Here is a 15,482-nt window from a genome sequence, read left to right as displayed (position 1 = left end):
AACATAAATCTTACTTAAAACATTTTGTAATTATAAGGATAATTACATAATATATATTAGATATAATATAAAACAGTCAGTTGTGTTTTGTTTTAACTTTACCATATCATAATTTGATTGGTAGCAACTTTTACCACTACAGTGAGCCAATCACTCATAATTCCTAAACATGTCAATCAGGTAGGAATGAAGTAAGACATTAATAGAAATAAAGAGTTGTACGTAGCCCTTTCTTTGCATAAATCATTGCTAATATTTTTGAAAAATTAACCTGTGATAAGACAGCATATCAAGATAGAATATGCTGGATAGAACCATATAACTAAAGATGAACCAAACTGTTCACAGTTTTATCTAACTCTCAGTTTTAAGAAAGGCTGGTGACCCCTGTTATAGAGTCTGACAGCTGCAGGGATTATATACAAATATTCAACTATACCAGAATTAAACTAGGTCTAAAGAAAAAAAAAAGGAGTGAGTATCACTACAAAGATTAACCCACAGTGGTCCTCATACCACAGTTTGATATCAGCAAACACCGAGAGCATACACTGATATGACACCACAGCCATGCTATCAATGCAAACACTGATAACATAGCGTAAATCGAATTAAATCGGAACTTGATGAGACCTTTTGAGTAGGGCTGGGCGATATGGCCTAAAATCCATATCGCGATATAATTTGAAGCATGTGCAGTAACGATATATATCACGATATATATTCTTTTCCTCTGTATAACGTATTTCCACACAAAAAATCCTTTAATTTTCTCCAAAATCGAGAGTGTGCCGTATGTATGAATTCTGGTTGTGCTTACTGACCTCGAACCGATTTCTGCGTGCAGAAATCTGTTAAAAAATGTTTTAGTACAACGTTGGTAATCCGCACTGCTTGATGGATTGTCAGAGCATTACGGCTGCCGTAGTGAGGAGCTTCACGGAGTAATCTGGGTCCAAAACTCCGTTCATATCAGGTCCCAAAGTCAAACGAACACTAAGAGTTAAAAACGGTCTAAATTCTTTCATCTTTAATTAAATCACCTGCGTTGCTGATTTATCAGGTGTTACAATTAAGTTTAACATCCATGAAAACAGAATTTATTAAATTTAACAGAGTTAGAAGTTAACAGGAAGTTAGCTCGCTAGTTTACACCTAAACATTTCATACCATGTTCTGACAGAGACTTTCATCCAGTGGCTTCCTCATTGAGATCAGATTTACGGTTTTCTCACAAATGCCATCAAAGCGCAGCCTCCTCCCTCTCTGTCCCCCATAGATAACCATTCTAAAACTGCTCTCAATTTTCAGCTCAAATTTAACATCGAAGGGTGTCTTTACACTGTCACCACATCAGTATAATACACTCTACAGGCATGAAAATTTAATATGTTGTAGTCTGGAAGTTCCTGCCACTCACAGTTTTCTCTTGGGAAGCATTTGTTTTTTGGCATCTAACTCCTTCAAAACCGTTCAGCTTAGAAAAACCATTCAAACACCGTTAGATTCCTCTTCTTTTGGACATGACTGCTTCTACTTTTCTCATTTTTAACATTTATATTTTTAAAATTATTCAACTTTTTTCAACAAAAATTTCCCATGTATTTCAATGGGGAGACCCTTCAAATTCTCATTCAACTTCCTCCTCTTTAAACTGTATCTACTTCCACATACATTGTCATAGAGCCACCATTCAAACTTTAAAACGAAGACAAGACATTCAACTATTCAACTTGTATTTATCTTTTCAATATCTATTATACTTTTTCTTCAGTTCCAGTTTAAGTTTCATGATGTTTTTTCACCCGTTTCAGAGTTTATAATGGGTGTGTATGGGACGGAATGTTGGGGCTAGAGTGAGACAGCTCAACTGCTAGAGTGAGAGGAGCAAAAAAATTAATCTTAAAATCTTTTTTAAAACTGCTGCTGTGTCCGCAGCGTTTGCTCTACAGGTATGATTTTACCCTCAAAACGTAGCCATCGCTGTCCTCTTTCATCCAATGTGTTTACTATTGTACTAGGTGTTATGGTTCTTTCATAAATGTCACCAATGCACAGCCTCCTCCCTCCAACTCTTCCATAGACTCTAATGTTAAAATCGCTCAGAAGGTTGGTTTGAAAATCAGAAGAGCATGGTGTCTTTCCACTGTCACCACGTCCATATAATAAACTCCACAGGCATGAAAACTGAGAATTCAGTAGACTAGAAGCTGCTGTCGCTCACGGTGAAAGAATTTCGTCAATACGACTTTTACTTTTCATTTGGGAACGATTTGTTTCGGCCTGACTTTTCTGTTCATTTTAAGGAGCAAAAGTGAGGTGCATGTCTGTGTCGTGTGTATGGAGCCACTGGGTGCAGTCACTATAGCAACCAGGCTCACACCTGCCTGCTTAACGAGCTCTCTCTCTCACTCTGCCAAGATTCATCTTAAACACTTCTCTTTCAACTGCTGCTGTGTCCACAGTGTTACAGCCATCATTTTACCCTCAAAACGTCGCCATCGTTGTTCTCTTTCCAACACCGTGTCTTTCAAAGCTCAGACTTTTAAATTTTTTAAACTGTGTGGATCCAAGCGGAGGGATCACATTTTAGTCATTCAGTGATTCAAAGAATATTAACTTTTAATATTTTTTCAGATGTTTTCTTACTAAATTTTATTTGCTCATTTCTTAGGTTTTTCTAATTTACATTTAAAACATTTTCAGCTATTTTCAAACTTCCTCTCTGTGAATGTCAGCTTTTAGCACTTCAGCACTTTGGTTTTCAGGTGAAAATTTCTGTATTTTTCATCTCGTTCAACATTTTTAACTTAAATTCAGCAATTAATTCATTTCAGTGCATACATTCAGATTCAAGCATTCACACTGCAGTTTCTTCAGAAAATGCACTTTCTAGTTCCTGTTTGCCTTTCTCTGTGTCTGACCCCAACTGTGGTGTGTGTGCGTCCCATCCCCTCCTGCCACTCACAGGAGTTACTATAGCAACCAGCCCTGTCAGCTGAGTACTGATGACTCTCTAATTAAACCTAAAAAAACCCCCCAAAAAAAACAAACATCCCCATTCTGTCATGTGACAATCTGATTGATCTGATTGGCTTACGGAGTGATGATGTCACAAGCACATCTTTAATGTGCTTGTGACATCATCACTTTTGAAGTTCTGAAGTCCATAAATAGGGAACAGCAGCAATTCTAAAGCAGTTTGTTCGCAGCCTTCAAACGTTCGACAACAGATACATTTGGAAATATTTCTAAGCCTTTTCAGAGTCACTGTGCACAGGCTCCAATATGCGTCCACGAAAACGCAGACAAAGAAAAAAAGATAATGCTGCCTCTCCTTCGTGGTCTGGCCAGCCAATCTCTCCAGGAGAAATGACCATGGATGCTGTCTTATCAGTCCAAAGGGCATTACAGGAAAGTCAGAAGGAAAACTCTGACCTCCATTACAAAGTTAAACAAATTGAAGAAGAGAAGCTTCAACTAGAGGAGAAGTGCAGACAATTGGAAGCACGAAATAAAGACCTGGAAGGAAAACAGCAACGCCAGCCTGATATAAAAATGATAAATGAGGGCTGGGGAATGAAGTTTGGTCAAGGACGAAAGAAGTTTTTCTCCCGTTTTCTTTCGTCGGGACAGAGTGCTGAATTAAAAGAAACATCTGCCCAGCTTCAAGGAAAGAAAGCTACTATTGAGGAGATACAATGGGATCTCCAAAACATGGAGCAAAAGAATCAGGTGCTTCAAGGAAAACTCAATGAAGCTGAGAAAACAATTGAAAAAATCCGCCAACAGGAAGAAGAAAAACGTATTCTCCAGGACTTAGAGAGAAGGAATCTAGAACTGCGAGAACTTTGTAATGAAATGAAGGACAAAAAATCTGAACTGGAAAGAGAAAAGGAAATACAAATGCAGCACAAACTCAAAGCCATGAGGGAAATGTACGTAGATCTGACAGTGAGGTTTGATGAAACAGAGTGCAAAAATAAAGAGCTTCTTGAAGAAAAAAAGCAACAGGAAGAAGAAAAACGTATTCTCCGGAAGTTTGAGAGAAGGCATCTAAAACTGCAAGAATTTTGTAATGAAATGAAGGACAAAACACCTGAACTGGAAAGAGAAAAAGAAACACCAATGGAGCACAAACTCAAAGCCATGAGGGAAATGTATGTAGATCTGAAAGTCAGGTTTGATGAAACAGAGTGCAAAAATAAAGAGCTTCTTGAAGAAAAAAAGCAACAGGAAGAGGAAAAACGTATTCTCCAGGACTTTGAGAAAAGGAATCTAGAACTACGAGAATTTTGTAATGAAATGAAGGACAAAACACCTGAACTGGAAAGAGAAAAGGAAATACTGGAAAAGCAATGTTCAGAGATGCAGTGTACGATCGATGGAATAAGGAAAAAACACTCAGAGCTCATGAATGTGATGTTGTTGAGGGTCACTGACTTGAGGAGCCAAATAACTGAAATGGAGGCACAAAAGCAACAACAAGAGAAAAAATGGGAACACCTGCTGCGTATGCATGAAGAATTCAAGAGAAAAATTGACCTGAAAGAAGAGAAGTACAACAAAAAACAAGAGAGAAATACAGACATGCGCAAGGCAAATCGAATGGAGAAGGCAACATACAAAGACCCGAAAGAAAAGCCTAGAAAAGAACAAGCAGGATTAAAAGAAATGGAGCAAAGATGCAAGCAACTCGAGAAGCAAAATGCAGAAACAAACGATCAGTTGAGAACCCTTATCCTGGAGAAAAAAGCGCTCATGGAAAAATACCTGGAAACGAAGAAAAGAGGCTTCTGCTGGTTATTCAGATGATTTAGCCTCGTCTTCCTCCACCTGTGAGCCATCTTAATTGTCACCTCTCCTGTCCCCCCTCTCCCTTTCTCTCCTAACACCTATTCCCTACCTTCTTAATCTTTTTTCTTTTTTTCACCCTCACCCCCCAACCAGTCCCAGCAGTTGACTGCCCCCTCCTGAGCCTGGTTCTGCTGGAGGTTTCTGCCCGTTAAAAGGCAGTTTTTCCTCCCCACTGTCGCCTAGTGCTTGCTCAGAGGGGATTGTTGGGGTTTTCTCTCCTCCTCCCCCCCCCCCCCCCCCCCCCCCCCCCCCCATTTACTTATTTGATTGTTTAAATTTTCTTTTGTTGTTTCTGTAGTTACTTGTTTTACTTTTTTCAACTTGTGTAATAAAATAATAAACCAATTGAATTTATCCTTTGAGTATTTTTCATCTAATCTTTACAGAATTAAGCTCTGTCTTTTATTTGCTTCTTAAAACTCCATAAATGGTGAAGTAAAAACCCTGGGATATGGTTTAAAACATTGAAATAGACTAACCAACTAGTCTAAAACTAAGAAACACTTAAATATTACGTTAAATTGAAAACAGTTAAAAAGAAATATCCCTGTTCAAAAATGTCATGTGATAATCTCATTGGCTTATGGAGTGACTCCTGGAGGGGAAAAGGCGCACAAATGTGGCAGGCAGACGAAGAAAAAACAGCATAATGATACTTTTACGTTTTGAAATCTACAAAGGTTTGCACTGTGAGAATCAACTTGTGAGAACTGTGACTAATCTTCATGTGTGTGTTTAAAAAAAAATAATTAAAAAATAAAGTGTATAAAGTGTGTGGCGAGGGGCTAGTTATTCTGAGAAACCCTGCTGCAATAAATGAGGGACCACTGTATATACTTTCTCTTTGAGTCTCCAGGTGAAGGCACAGCCATGAAGTCGTCCACTAGACAGTCCCAGATGGCCGTCGCTACCTGGGGGATGATCTGGTTTTAATTACCCTTGTGTTGCCACATTAGGAAGCTAAGTTATAAAGTAAGTAAAATGGAAATTTTTAACCTATATCATCTAATTTGACAATTTCTTCAGTTCAGGGGTCAGACCACCAAAAGTTTTGTTTTCAAGATGAAATCTTCTGTAATATTATTAACATGAGCAACAAGCATTTTATTTACAAAGTGATACAGATTCCTTGTGTGATATTTGAGAATTTTTAATGTTTGCAAACACCCAAAATGTGTTAACCTGTGTAGTTATCTACCACTGGTATCTATAACCTCAACATTTTCTAAAACCATATAAGTTATATGTGTAAGTGGAAAGCCTCTTCTTTATTTTTGCTTCTTAATCTTCTCCATAATGTGGACACTGATCACAGCAATCACCATGATGATCAGACCAACAGAAAACACGACTGTCTTCACCACACAGATGGAGATACCTGCAGACATGAGCAGAAATAATGAAACACACTAAGTAAATTCAAAGTACAGTTTCTTTTATCTGACTCAAGAAATCTTTTACATTTCAGAAATACAGTTAATTTATTTCTGAATGTATCCCAACTGTATTCAGCATTCCAGAGGAAAAAGCAAGTGACTATTGTGATTATCTGACTAAATTAGATTTAGGGATTGAGGGAGGACTGAGGTTTATATACAGTTAGGTCCATATATATTTGGACACTTTATTGAAACATATTCTAATTACAGTTATATAATGGACATGGAACTTAATGTGTCCCACAGTCTTTTTAAAGGGGCCAAACGTAATTGGACAATTGACTCGAAGGTCATTTCATGGGCAGGTGTGAGCAATTCCTTTGTATGTTTTTATCAATTAAGCAGATAAAAGGCCTGGAGCTGATCTAAGGTGTGGTGCTTGTGTTTGGAACATTTTGCTGTCAACAGACAACATGCAGTCAAAGGAGCTCTCCATGCAGGTGAAACAACATCCTTAAGCTGCAAAAACAGAAAAATCCCATTTGAGAAACGGCTTTAAGATTAGGAGTGGCAAAATCTACAATTTCGTACATCCTGAGAAAGAAAGAAAGCACTGATGAACTCAGCAATAAAGAGAAGACGGGCCCACAAACAAACAGCAACTGAAAGCCTCTGTAGTAAAGACCTGGCAGAGCATAAAAAAGGAGAAAACCCAAAATCTGATGATGTCCATGAGTTCAAGACTTCAGGGTGTCATTTCCAGCAAAGTATTAGAAATTAACAATTTATTTTCAGTTATTCAACTTTTCCAATTAATCTTGAGCTCCTGAAATGAATTCATTGTAAGGAGCTAAAGAATTTTCGTTCCTCACATTTTATACAGTCTTTTTGTTCAACCGGCTGAATTAAAGCTTAAAGTCTGCACTTCAACTACATCTGAGTTGTTTCATTTAAATTCATTGTGGTAATGTACAGAACCAATTTAGATTGATCTAATTTAATTGTGACCTGGTTGCTATAGTTACAAATGACTTATTTATGTAATAAATAGGCACAAATAAAAGCATTAGAGATTGTGATGGGCAGCTTTTGTTGTCATCCTTAAAAATCTAATGCTGTGGAGTGAAGGGTCAGACAACACAGGAGGTTTAGCCTTTTCCTCCAACTTTATTGACCACCAAACATGAACTGAACATATTGCGCGCAAAACCCAGCAAAACCCCTCACCTGGGTGTGACCCCTCTGGTGGGCCACCACAATGCAAGTTTTTGCCATCGACCTTACACTCTAGTATTCAGAATATTTTAGATTTTCTCATCAAAAGAAAGATAATAACTGTCAAATTTGGTGATATACATATGGAATACTTCTCATGCCAACTATTGTTAACCAGAATTATTCTTCAAGCAGTCAACTACTACTAAAGGTATTTAACACAGGTTTTGAGATTGACACAAGCTTGAAAATTTCTGGTAACTTCTGAGTGGATGTGCTCATTATAGGACAGCTGATTGGTTACAACTGCCCCAACAAAGGGTCAAGACATGATTTTGCAGAATGTACAAATGAATGTGATGTCTTTGAATCTTACCTGGTTTTTCCTTGCAATAACGTTTAATGTCCTTCTTAGTCTGTTCCATGCTCACTTGGTTGTGGTGATTACAGACGATTAAGTCTTGCTGCAAATTGACAGTGAGATTGGAAGAATAGGTTTGGGCTTTAAAGCTTCCTTTGTCTACCAGAGAGCAGTTTTGGGCATCACATGTGAAAATGCTGCTGATTTGAGAATCCACTGTGCTGCAGGTCACAGTGAGGTTACAGGACTCTGAACTGCCAGACACAGAGTCCACTGTCAGGTCAACTGGAGAAACTGCATCTGAAGAGTAACAGGCATAAAGAGATTTAAAACAGGTCTATGTTGTATCACCATTTCAAAAAGATAATGAAAACAGAAACCTACCTTGGACTATGACCTTGTATTCAGCTACCTTTTGGTCTTCATAGCCAACCATGAATGCAGTATAATCTCCACTGTCACTGTGTTGCACATTCTTTAATAACAAAGAGTAATTTTGCCTGAAGAGCTCAGCCCTTCCTTCATATTTGTCAAACACAACTGGATCATTATTAAAACCACATTTAGCTACATTGTTAGTTTCGTTAAATTTCCAGATCAATTCAGTTTTTTTGTCTAGTACAACAGATTTCTTTATATCCAGGTGTAAGTCCTTTCCACGGAGGAGAAACACATGTTGGAGCCCTAAAAGAAAAGAAAAACAACAAACCTGATATCAGAATCATCTTATTAACATGCAACTGGAAGTCTCTCAAATTAAATACAGTATTTTTTTTTAGTATTTTTATTATTGTTTTGTCAACATTTTTATATAATCTGTTTATATGTTGATAAATAAACACATTTATTAGTGCAAATATCTTTAATTGTTATTCAGCTGTAATAAAAACCCTTACACCAATCAGACATCTCTAAACTTAATATAGATTTGTGTGTAACTTGCCCCACATCGTCCTTCAGTTACTGTTTGTTGAGATAATTTCCAACAATAAAATGTGGACTTCACAGATAAACCTTCTCGTGAAAATCAGTTCCTATTAGAAGTTATGACTTCCACACAACTTTGGATGGTGCACCTCTAATATCTAGAGTTGCCCAAATTCATTAAACTATCTCTGCTTCCCTCCATGACAGAAATAGGGAAGCTACAACCCCAAACCTTACAGAATGGGTCTGCTCCCAGACCACGTCAAAGAACCAAACCACAAATCGGCCATGAAGGAGTCAACAATGAAAAATGAAATGAAGACTGAGATAAAGTTATAAAACATTTGAAATCCTTACTCTTAGTATTTCAGACCCTAACTGTCTGCTTGAACATTACACAGTATTTCCTGTTAATCTTTTTTTTTTAGGTTAAAAGCAAAGACTAATTTTGTCTAAATAACTCAGACTGTCCTTCACATGTGTCAAACATGATTGCATCTTTATAATAATAGTTACCAACATTGTTAGTGGTAGTAAATTAAGTTTATTTTTGTCTACTACAACAGGTTTCTTTATGTCCACATGTAAGTTCTATTAAGTACAAACATGTTCTCAGACCCTATAAAGACATAAAAATCATGTATTCACACGTTGTTTGATTTATTATATTTATATAGTTTTTTTATTATCATTGGAAATTATTGGACAATTAGTTGTTTTACAATAAATTATTAGGCAGCTCTAATAGCTTTCATAGCAGGGTAAGATTTTACAGTTTTTCTCATGTGGTGTTGAATGGTCAAAGTATGAAAAGATGGCAGCAGTTACTCCTCATCTGTGTCTGAAATCATCCTGGAACTGCAGTGTTCAATGCTTCTAAAGTTCTGTATTGAAAGCTTTGGTTGTGCTGGTTTTATTTTCTCTCAGAACCAGGAAACCTTCTAGCACACAAACCGAGTCACTGCGAGAAAGAGGAAGTGACTATTTTAGATGGACTAACTTGTCAAAGCTTATTCCGCCTGTCAAAGACACAGCTCCGATTAAACTGTGATGTACTTTGAGACATTAATCAAGTCTTTCATCCGCTGCAATAAAATAACAGATATCTTTTGTAGTGAACACTACTATAAAAGAAAACATTTGCACTTTCCATCTTTGTTAGTTCTGTCCCTGTTGAATTAAGGAAGCGGTTGCAATATACTTCTACTATATGTGTGCTAATATCTAGACATTTTTTTCCTACCTTCAGCCTCAGTGCAGGACAGCAACACAAGAATCACAAAGAAAAACATTCTAGAGTCTCGAGGTTTCTCTGAAACGCAACAACATGGAAGTGTTTTATACCACTGACAGCAAAACAGGGTCAGCCCCTCATACCCTTCTAACGATTGCGTTGTTCCTCTAGACTTGACACAGACCAACAGTGCACAAGTGAACTATCTTTGAGCTGTGCCAGTTGTCGATCTGACATAGCCATGGTTTCACAGCACACTGCCTTTGACTCCATGGCTACTAATGCTCAATTTTTACCAGAGTCAGTGGAGTAGTCAGCTGGGAGAGAGCGGTGGTTAGAACACCCATCAGGCTCTATCTAAGCCTTGCATTGTCTACTGGATAAGTGACTTTTTAAGCAGAGGGCCCCTCCAGACTACTTGTATTGGGGTACTGGTCCCACAAAACCGACAAACATTAAAATAGCACAAAAACACTATTAATCTGTATATTTTCTGCTCGGCAATCAAATTCAAAATTCAAATTTTATTTGTCACATACACAGTCATACATAGTACGATATGTAGTGAAATGCTTGGACAACTGCTCGTGACCTAAAGAAAACAAAAAGGAAAAGGCTATGAATAAGATAGGAAATAAATATGAAAAATTAAAAAGGGTAAATTTAACTAGGAAGGAATAAAATATAAATTAAGGTTAAAAATGAAATAACTGTACAACACACTGGGAAAGAATAAGATAAAATATATAAATTAAATTGAAAATAAAATAACTGTACAACAAAATACACAATATAGAACTATATAAGAATGTATGAAGAAAATACCCAAGAAGTATAAATAAATATATACACAATAACAGCAGCAGTGATTTAAGTGATGAAGTGAAAACAATGTCCAGAATGTCCAGTGTGTGTGTAAGAACCATATGTGTGGGTCAGTACTGTGTGGTGGTGTGATTGAGAGACCGTATCGCCTGCGGGAAGAAGCTCCTCCTCAGTCTCTCTGTGTTGGTCTTCAGGGAGCGGAATCGCTTTCCTGACCTCAACAGAGAGAACAGTCTGTTGTTGGGATGGCTGAGGTCCTTCACGATCTTCCTGGCCTTGGTCCAGCACCGCCTGCTGTAGATTGAGTGCAGGTCAGGGAGCTCGGAGCGGATGGTGCGCTCAGCTGATCGCACAACCCTCTGTAGAGCTCGTCTGTCCTGCATGGTGCTGTTCCCGAACCAGGTTAAGATGTTTCCCGTCAGGATGCTCTCTATGGTGCACGAGTAAAAGTTCCTGAGCACCTTGGAGGGCAGTTGGAAGTCTCTCAAGCGTCTGAGGTGGTAGAGACGCTGTCGGGCCTTTTTCACCACGGTGTTGATGTGACAGGACCATGACAGGTCCTGCGTGATGTGAACTCCGAGGTATTTGAAGCTGTCCACTCTCTCCACTGGGCACTCGTTGATGACAGGGGTCTGGTAGTTCCTCTCCTGCTTAGTGCTGAAGTCCACTATCAGCTCCTTTGTCTTACTGACGTTTAGAAGGAGGTTGTTCCTGCCTTTGTAGCCTGCCTCCAAAGTCACCCTCTACCCTATGTGGGTGATATCAAAGAAGTCCATATTCCAAAGTCAAAAACCTGCTTAGCCTCCCAAATACTTTTTCCCTGAGATAAAAGCCTCAACAACATTTTTAACACCAGCAAAAAGCATTTTTATTCACAAATTAGGCATTTGGCGGAATTTGTTAATGGGTAATAAAAATGAAAATGTATTATTGTTATTGGTCAGTGTCTTAACTTTCCCCATGAACTACAGAAAGGACAACAATATAAACATGATGATTGAAATTGCTTCAGGGTATCTGATTTTTTACGTTTAATATTGTCTTTTTAGACAATTTTAGACACAAACCCATCCACACTAATATCACAATTATCACAGTTTTTACTTACAGTGATATTTTTAAAAGCAGTTTAGGATTTTTTTTTTAAAAAATCCTAAACTTATTTCTGGTTATTTAGACGTAACATTTCTTACCTGGTGTCTCGGTGCAGAACAACAGTGTCAGTATGATAAAGGAGGGCAACGTAAACTCTCTGGCTTTCATAGCTCCAATGTACAACATGAAATGTTTTACACCAACAACAGCAGCACATTGTTAAACCTGGAACACTGTCACGTTTGTCCTATTGAAACCGCACATTCTTTCATTGCCAAAGTGAACACATGAATGTACTTCATTGCCCTTTTTACACTTATTTAAATATGTTGATAAAGTCTGATAATAAAGTTCAACCTTTTCCCAAAAAAAAGGTTTTGAATGCATATGTACATGAAAAATTATTAAACAAAACAAATTTCATTTTTTTGAGCTTTTTGAATGCCATTTTTAGCTCACTTTAATTTCAGCAAAAACAAATTACTTTCTTTTAGTTCTGTGTCCAGCCTTTTAGATTTCTCTGAATGTTGCTCGTGATTTGCCCCTTTTGAAAGTGTGGAATGTGGACAAAAAATGTGGACATTCCCTTCCAGTAAACGTAGAAACAGTAAAGGTAGAAATCTGAGTATTAATCCATTTTATTGTAAATAGCTCTAATAGGTTAGGTCTTATAGGGCTTACTGTTTAGGCCACTAAACTAAACCCAGTCATATGACAAATGCACTAATCTAGAGAGGGGCCAGTTGAAACTGGGCGAGTCTTTGCATTGCTTACTAGGTAAGACCCATAGGAACAGAGATTAAGATTTTTTAAACACAGAGCCGATCCGGCCTTCCTGTATGGTCCCACAAGATTAACAAACATTAAAATAACACAAAAATACAGGTCATCCACTGCCCTCTGCTGGTGATATCAAAGACACATGTAGAATAGAATAGAATAGAATAGAATAGCGCTTTATTGTCATTGTACACATACAACTAAATTAAGGGGCTGTGCTGGAATAAAATAGAAATAGTAGACAGCAGGAATAAATAGCAAACAGGAGAAATGTCTGCAATCAAAAGTGATATATACCAAACATTCAAAAGTCAAAAACCTGCTTAGCCTCCCAGACACTTTTTCCTCAGATTAAATCCTAAAAAACACATCAGCAAGTTCTATTTATAAATTAAGCATTTGGTGGACTTCATTCACAGCTAATAATACATGCCCTGTGAAGTTCTTGTAAAGGTACATGAACAGTTTCATGGGTAGATGTGCGTCCCTTTTTTTTCTTTAGTTTTGCTTCTGAAGTTTCTCTATGAGGTGAACAGTGATGACAGCAAAGACCATGATGATCAGACCAACAGAGAACACGGCTGTCTTCACCATACAGAAGGAGACACCGTCAGAGAAACTCTCAGAACCTGAAACACAGAGCAAAACCAGACTTTGCCTTTACAGCACATTAGGAAAGGATAAAACCAGTAATACCTCTCACTGGATGTGGAGATCATTTGATTCACAATGTAATTTTTGATGTATGTATTTTAGAGCCTGTAATAAAACAACATATGTTGAAAGTACTAAAGCTGTACCAAAAAAACAGGTTACCATTCACTAAATATTCAGTTATAATGATATTGATTAATTACTTACTAGTTCTTTTGTTTGTTTTTCACACATGCAGACAATAACATAATGCATGTTTGCATGTTATCCAAATGTTTTTAGGCTTACAGTGAATTTCCAGGCTGGAAAATGTTATCAGAAAAAAAAAATCTGCTTATCTGACTTACCGACATTTCGAGGACAAAACTGTCCAATCTCTATCATATCCTTGGTCCAGTTTACTTCATTGCTGTAGTTACATATGATGGATCCATCTGACATGTAGACATGAAGAGCAATGTTGGCCCACCACCAGGTCTCTCTTTGCTCTCCTCCCTCTTGATGGCAAGTTTTGTTATTACATTTAAAAATGCTGTTGATGTCAAAGTTATATGTACTGCAGGTCACAGTAAGGTTGCAGGAGTATGAGCTGTTGAACATGGAGTCCACTATCAGGTTAACTGGAGACAATGGATCTGGAGGCAGATATACGACATCCAAAATTTTAGTAATATAGCAGCAGCCCAGCACTGGTTTTGATTGTTAACATACCTACAATAAAATAATTCATCCACTTCCATGGGAATGTCTTCTTCCATGTCCTCTTCATACTCGTAATCATAATAAGGACAAAGGACTCCACTAGGCAAGTCTTTCACTTCCATTAAGTCTAATTCAGTCCAGTTACTAATATCAAAGTCAGATTCCACAACATCATGAGTTATATTATCCTCCTCTCCAAACACAGGATGTGACCCTTTAAAACATTAAATGTGACAGTACCAAACAAATCAAACACAATAGGTATATAGTCAATGAATCTTCTAAAATTTCTTAACTTCAGAATTCATACAAAGAATTTAACAGTATTTTAAGAACTTCCATCTTCATTGTCATGTAGTTTAGGAAAACAACACATTGCTTTTAAATTTCTTTATTTAAGACTCCATTTATAACAAATTTGGTAAATGTACTGACTAGTTATTGAATAGATCTTGTCAGTGTTTATGGCCCACTTACAGTACTTGAGTGAACTTTCATGTTAGATTTACAACCTGAGTTATTAAATCAGATTTTAGTCAACATCGTGTATCTTGACAAATCTTCTTTTAGACTTCAAACAATGAAGTAAACAATTATAAAAACAATATATCTTCTTCCATACTACTTTGATCAAATTGCACATTCATATAGGTTAACCATATGTATACTCAGTTCTACTCCAAGTCTGTATTAAATGATCAAGTCATAAATCACACATGATATTTACATTTAATTAGAAAGTTTCCTACCGAGTATCTCAGAACAGAACAGCAGTGCCACCATCACAACAAAAGACATGGTTGAATCTCTAACTTCTTTGACTCCAAAATGTGGAACTGTGAACAAATGAAACTGAACTGAACTGTCTCACTTTTTTTCTTTTTCACAACTACTGGCTGCAGTCTTATAGGGCAAAAGTAAGCACAAACCCTGTTTTATTACTTGATTTTGTGCATTCATTTACCTAACTTCATTAAAGAATGCACATGAATTAACATTTTGCTTTAATGCACAAACAATGCATTAATTAAAGCTTCAACATTTGAGGCATTTTTGTTGAAAATCACAATCAAAGATATCAGGCACATCTTGTAATGAGTAAAAAACTAAAAACAAACAAAAACATCTCCCAGATCCACTCACAGGTTTAGCCACAAAGTTTCCTTTGTCACAGTTAAAAGGAACAGGTCCCCATTTTATCTGAAGGGCCAAACATATGATGAAAGACATTAGAATTTATTCTTAGTTAACTATTAGTAAAACATTTAGAATTCAATAGAATGAAAATGTAATGCATTTTAACTTTCCCCATGAACTATAGAAATGAAAAAGATATAAACATTATGGTTGAAATTGTTTCAGACTATCTGCTTTTTAACATATAATATTGAAGTTTAGTCCTCACAGGTGATGTAAGAGTGCATTCACTGTTAAATAGCTTCATTTGCAGTGA

The 15,482-nt window shown here is 37.0% G+C and overlaps 2 protein-coding genes across 2 annotated transcripts; both read right to left on the bottom strand.

Annotated features, from left to right (window-relative positions):
- Window positions 1-6,020: 6,020 nt before the first annotated feature.
- On the bottom strand, window positions 6,021-10,072 carry LOC143413711 (uncharacterized). The gene is made up of 4 exons (XM_076877072.1): window positions 9,983-10,072; window positions 8,197-8,496; window positions 7,828-8,112; window positions 6,021-6,235 (listed from the first exon to the last, which is right to left on the bottom strand). Exons 1-4 carry the CDS (start codon window positions 10,029-10,031, stop codon window positions 6,126-6,128), a joined length of 744 nt encoding a protein of 247 aa, XP_076733187.1. The 5' UTR covers window positions 10,032-10,072; the 3' UTR covers window positions 6,021-6,125.
- A 2,762-nt stretch (window positions 10,073-12,834) lies between these two features.
- On the bottom strand, window positions 12,835-14,929 carry LOC101482616 (uncharacterized). Its single transcript, XM_004555161.4, has 4 exons — window positions 14,779-14,929; window positions 14,043-14,243; window positions 13,675-13,962; window positions 12,835-13,302 (listed from the first exon to the last, which is right to left on the bottom strand). Exons 1-4 carry the CDS (start codon window positions 14,825-14,827, stop codon window positions 13,172-13,174), a joined length of 669 nt encoding a protein of 222 aa, XP_004555218.3. The 5' UTR covers window positions 14,828-14,929; the 3' UTR covers window positions 12,835-13,171.
- Window positions 14,930-15,482: the final 553 nt, after the last annotated feature.

The sequence above is a fragment of the Maylandia zebra genome, linkage group LG18 (assembly GCF_041146795.1).
Source record: "Maylandia zebra isolate NMK-2024a linkage group LG18, Mzebra_GT3a, whole genome shotgun sequence".
NCBI classification, from domain to species: Eukaryota; Metazoa; Chordata; class Actinopteri; order Cichliformes; family Cichlidae; genus Maylandia; species Maylandia zebra.
This window is presented reverse-complemented; position numbering and strand designations above follow the sequence as displayed.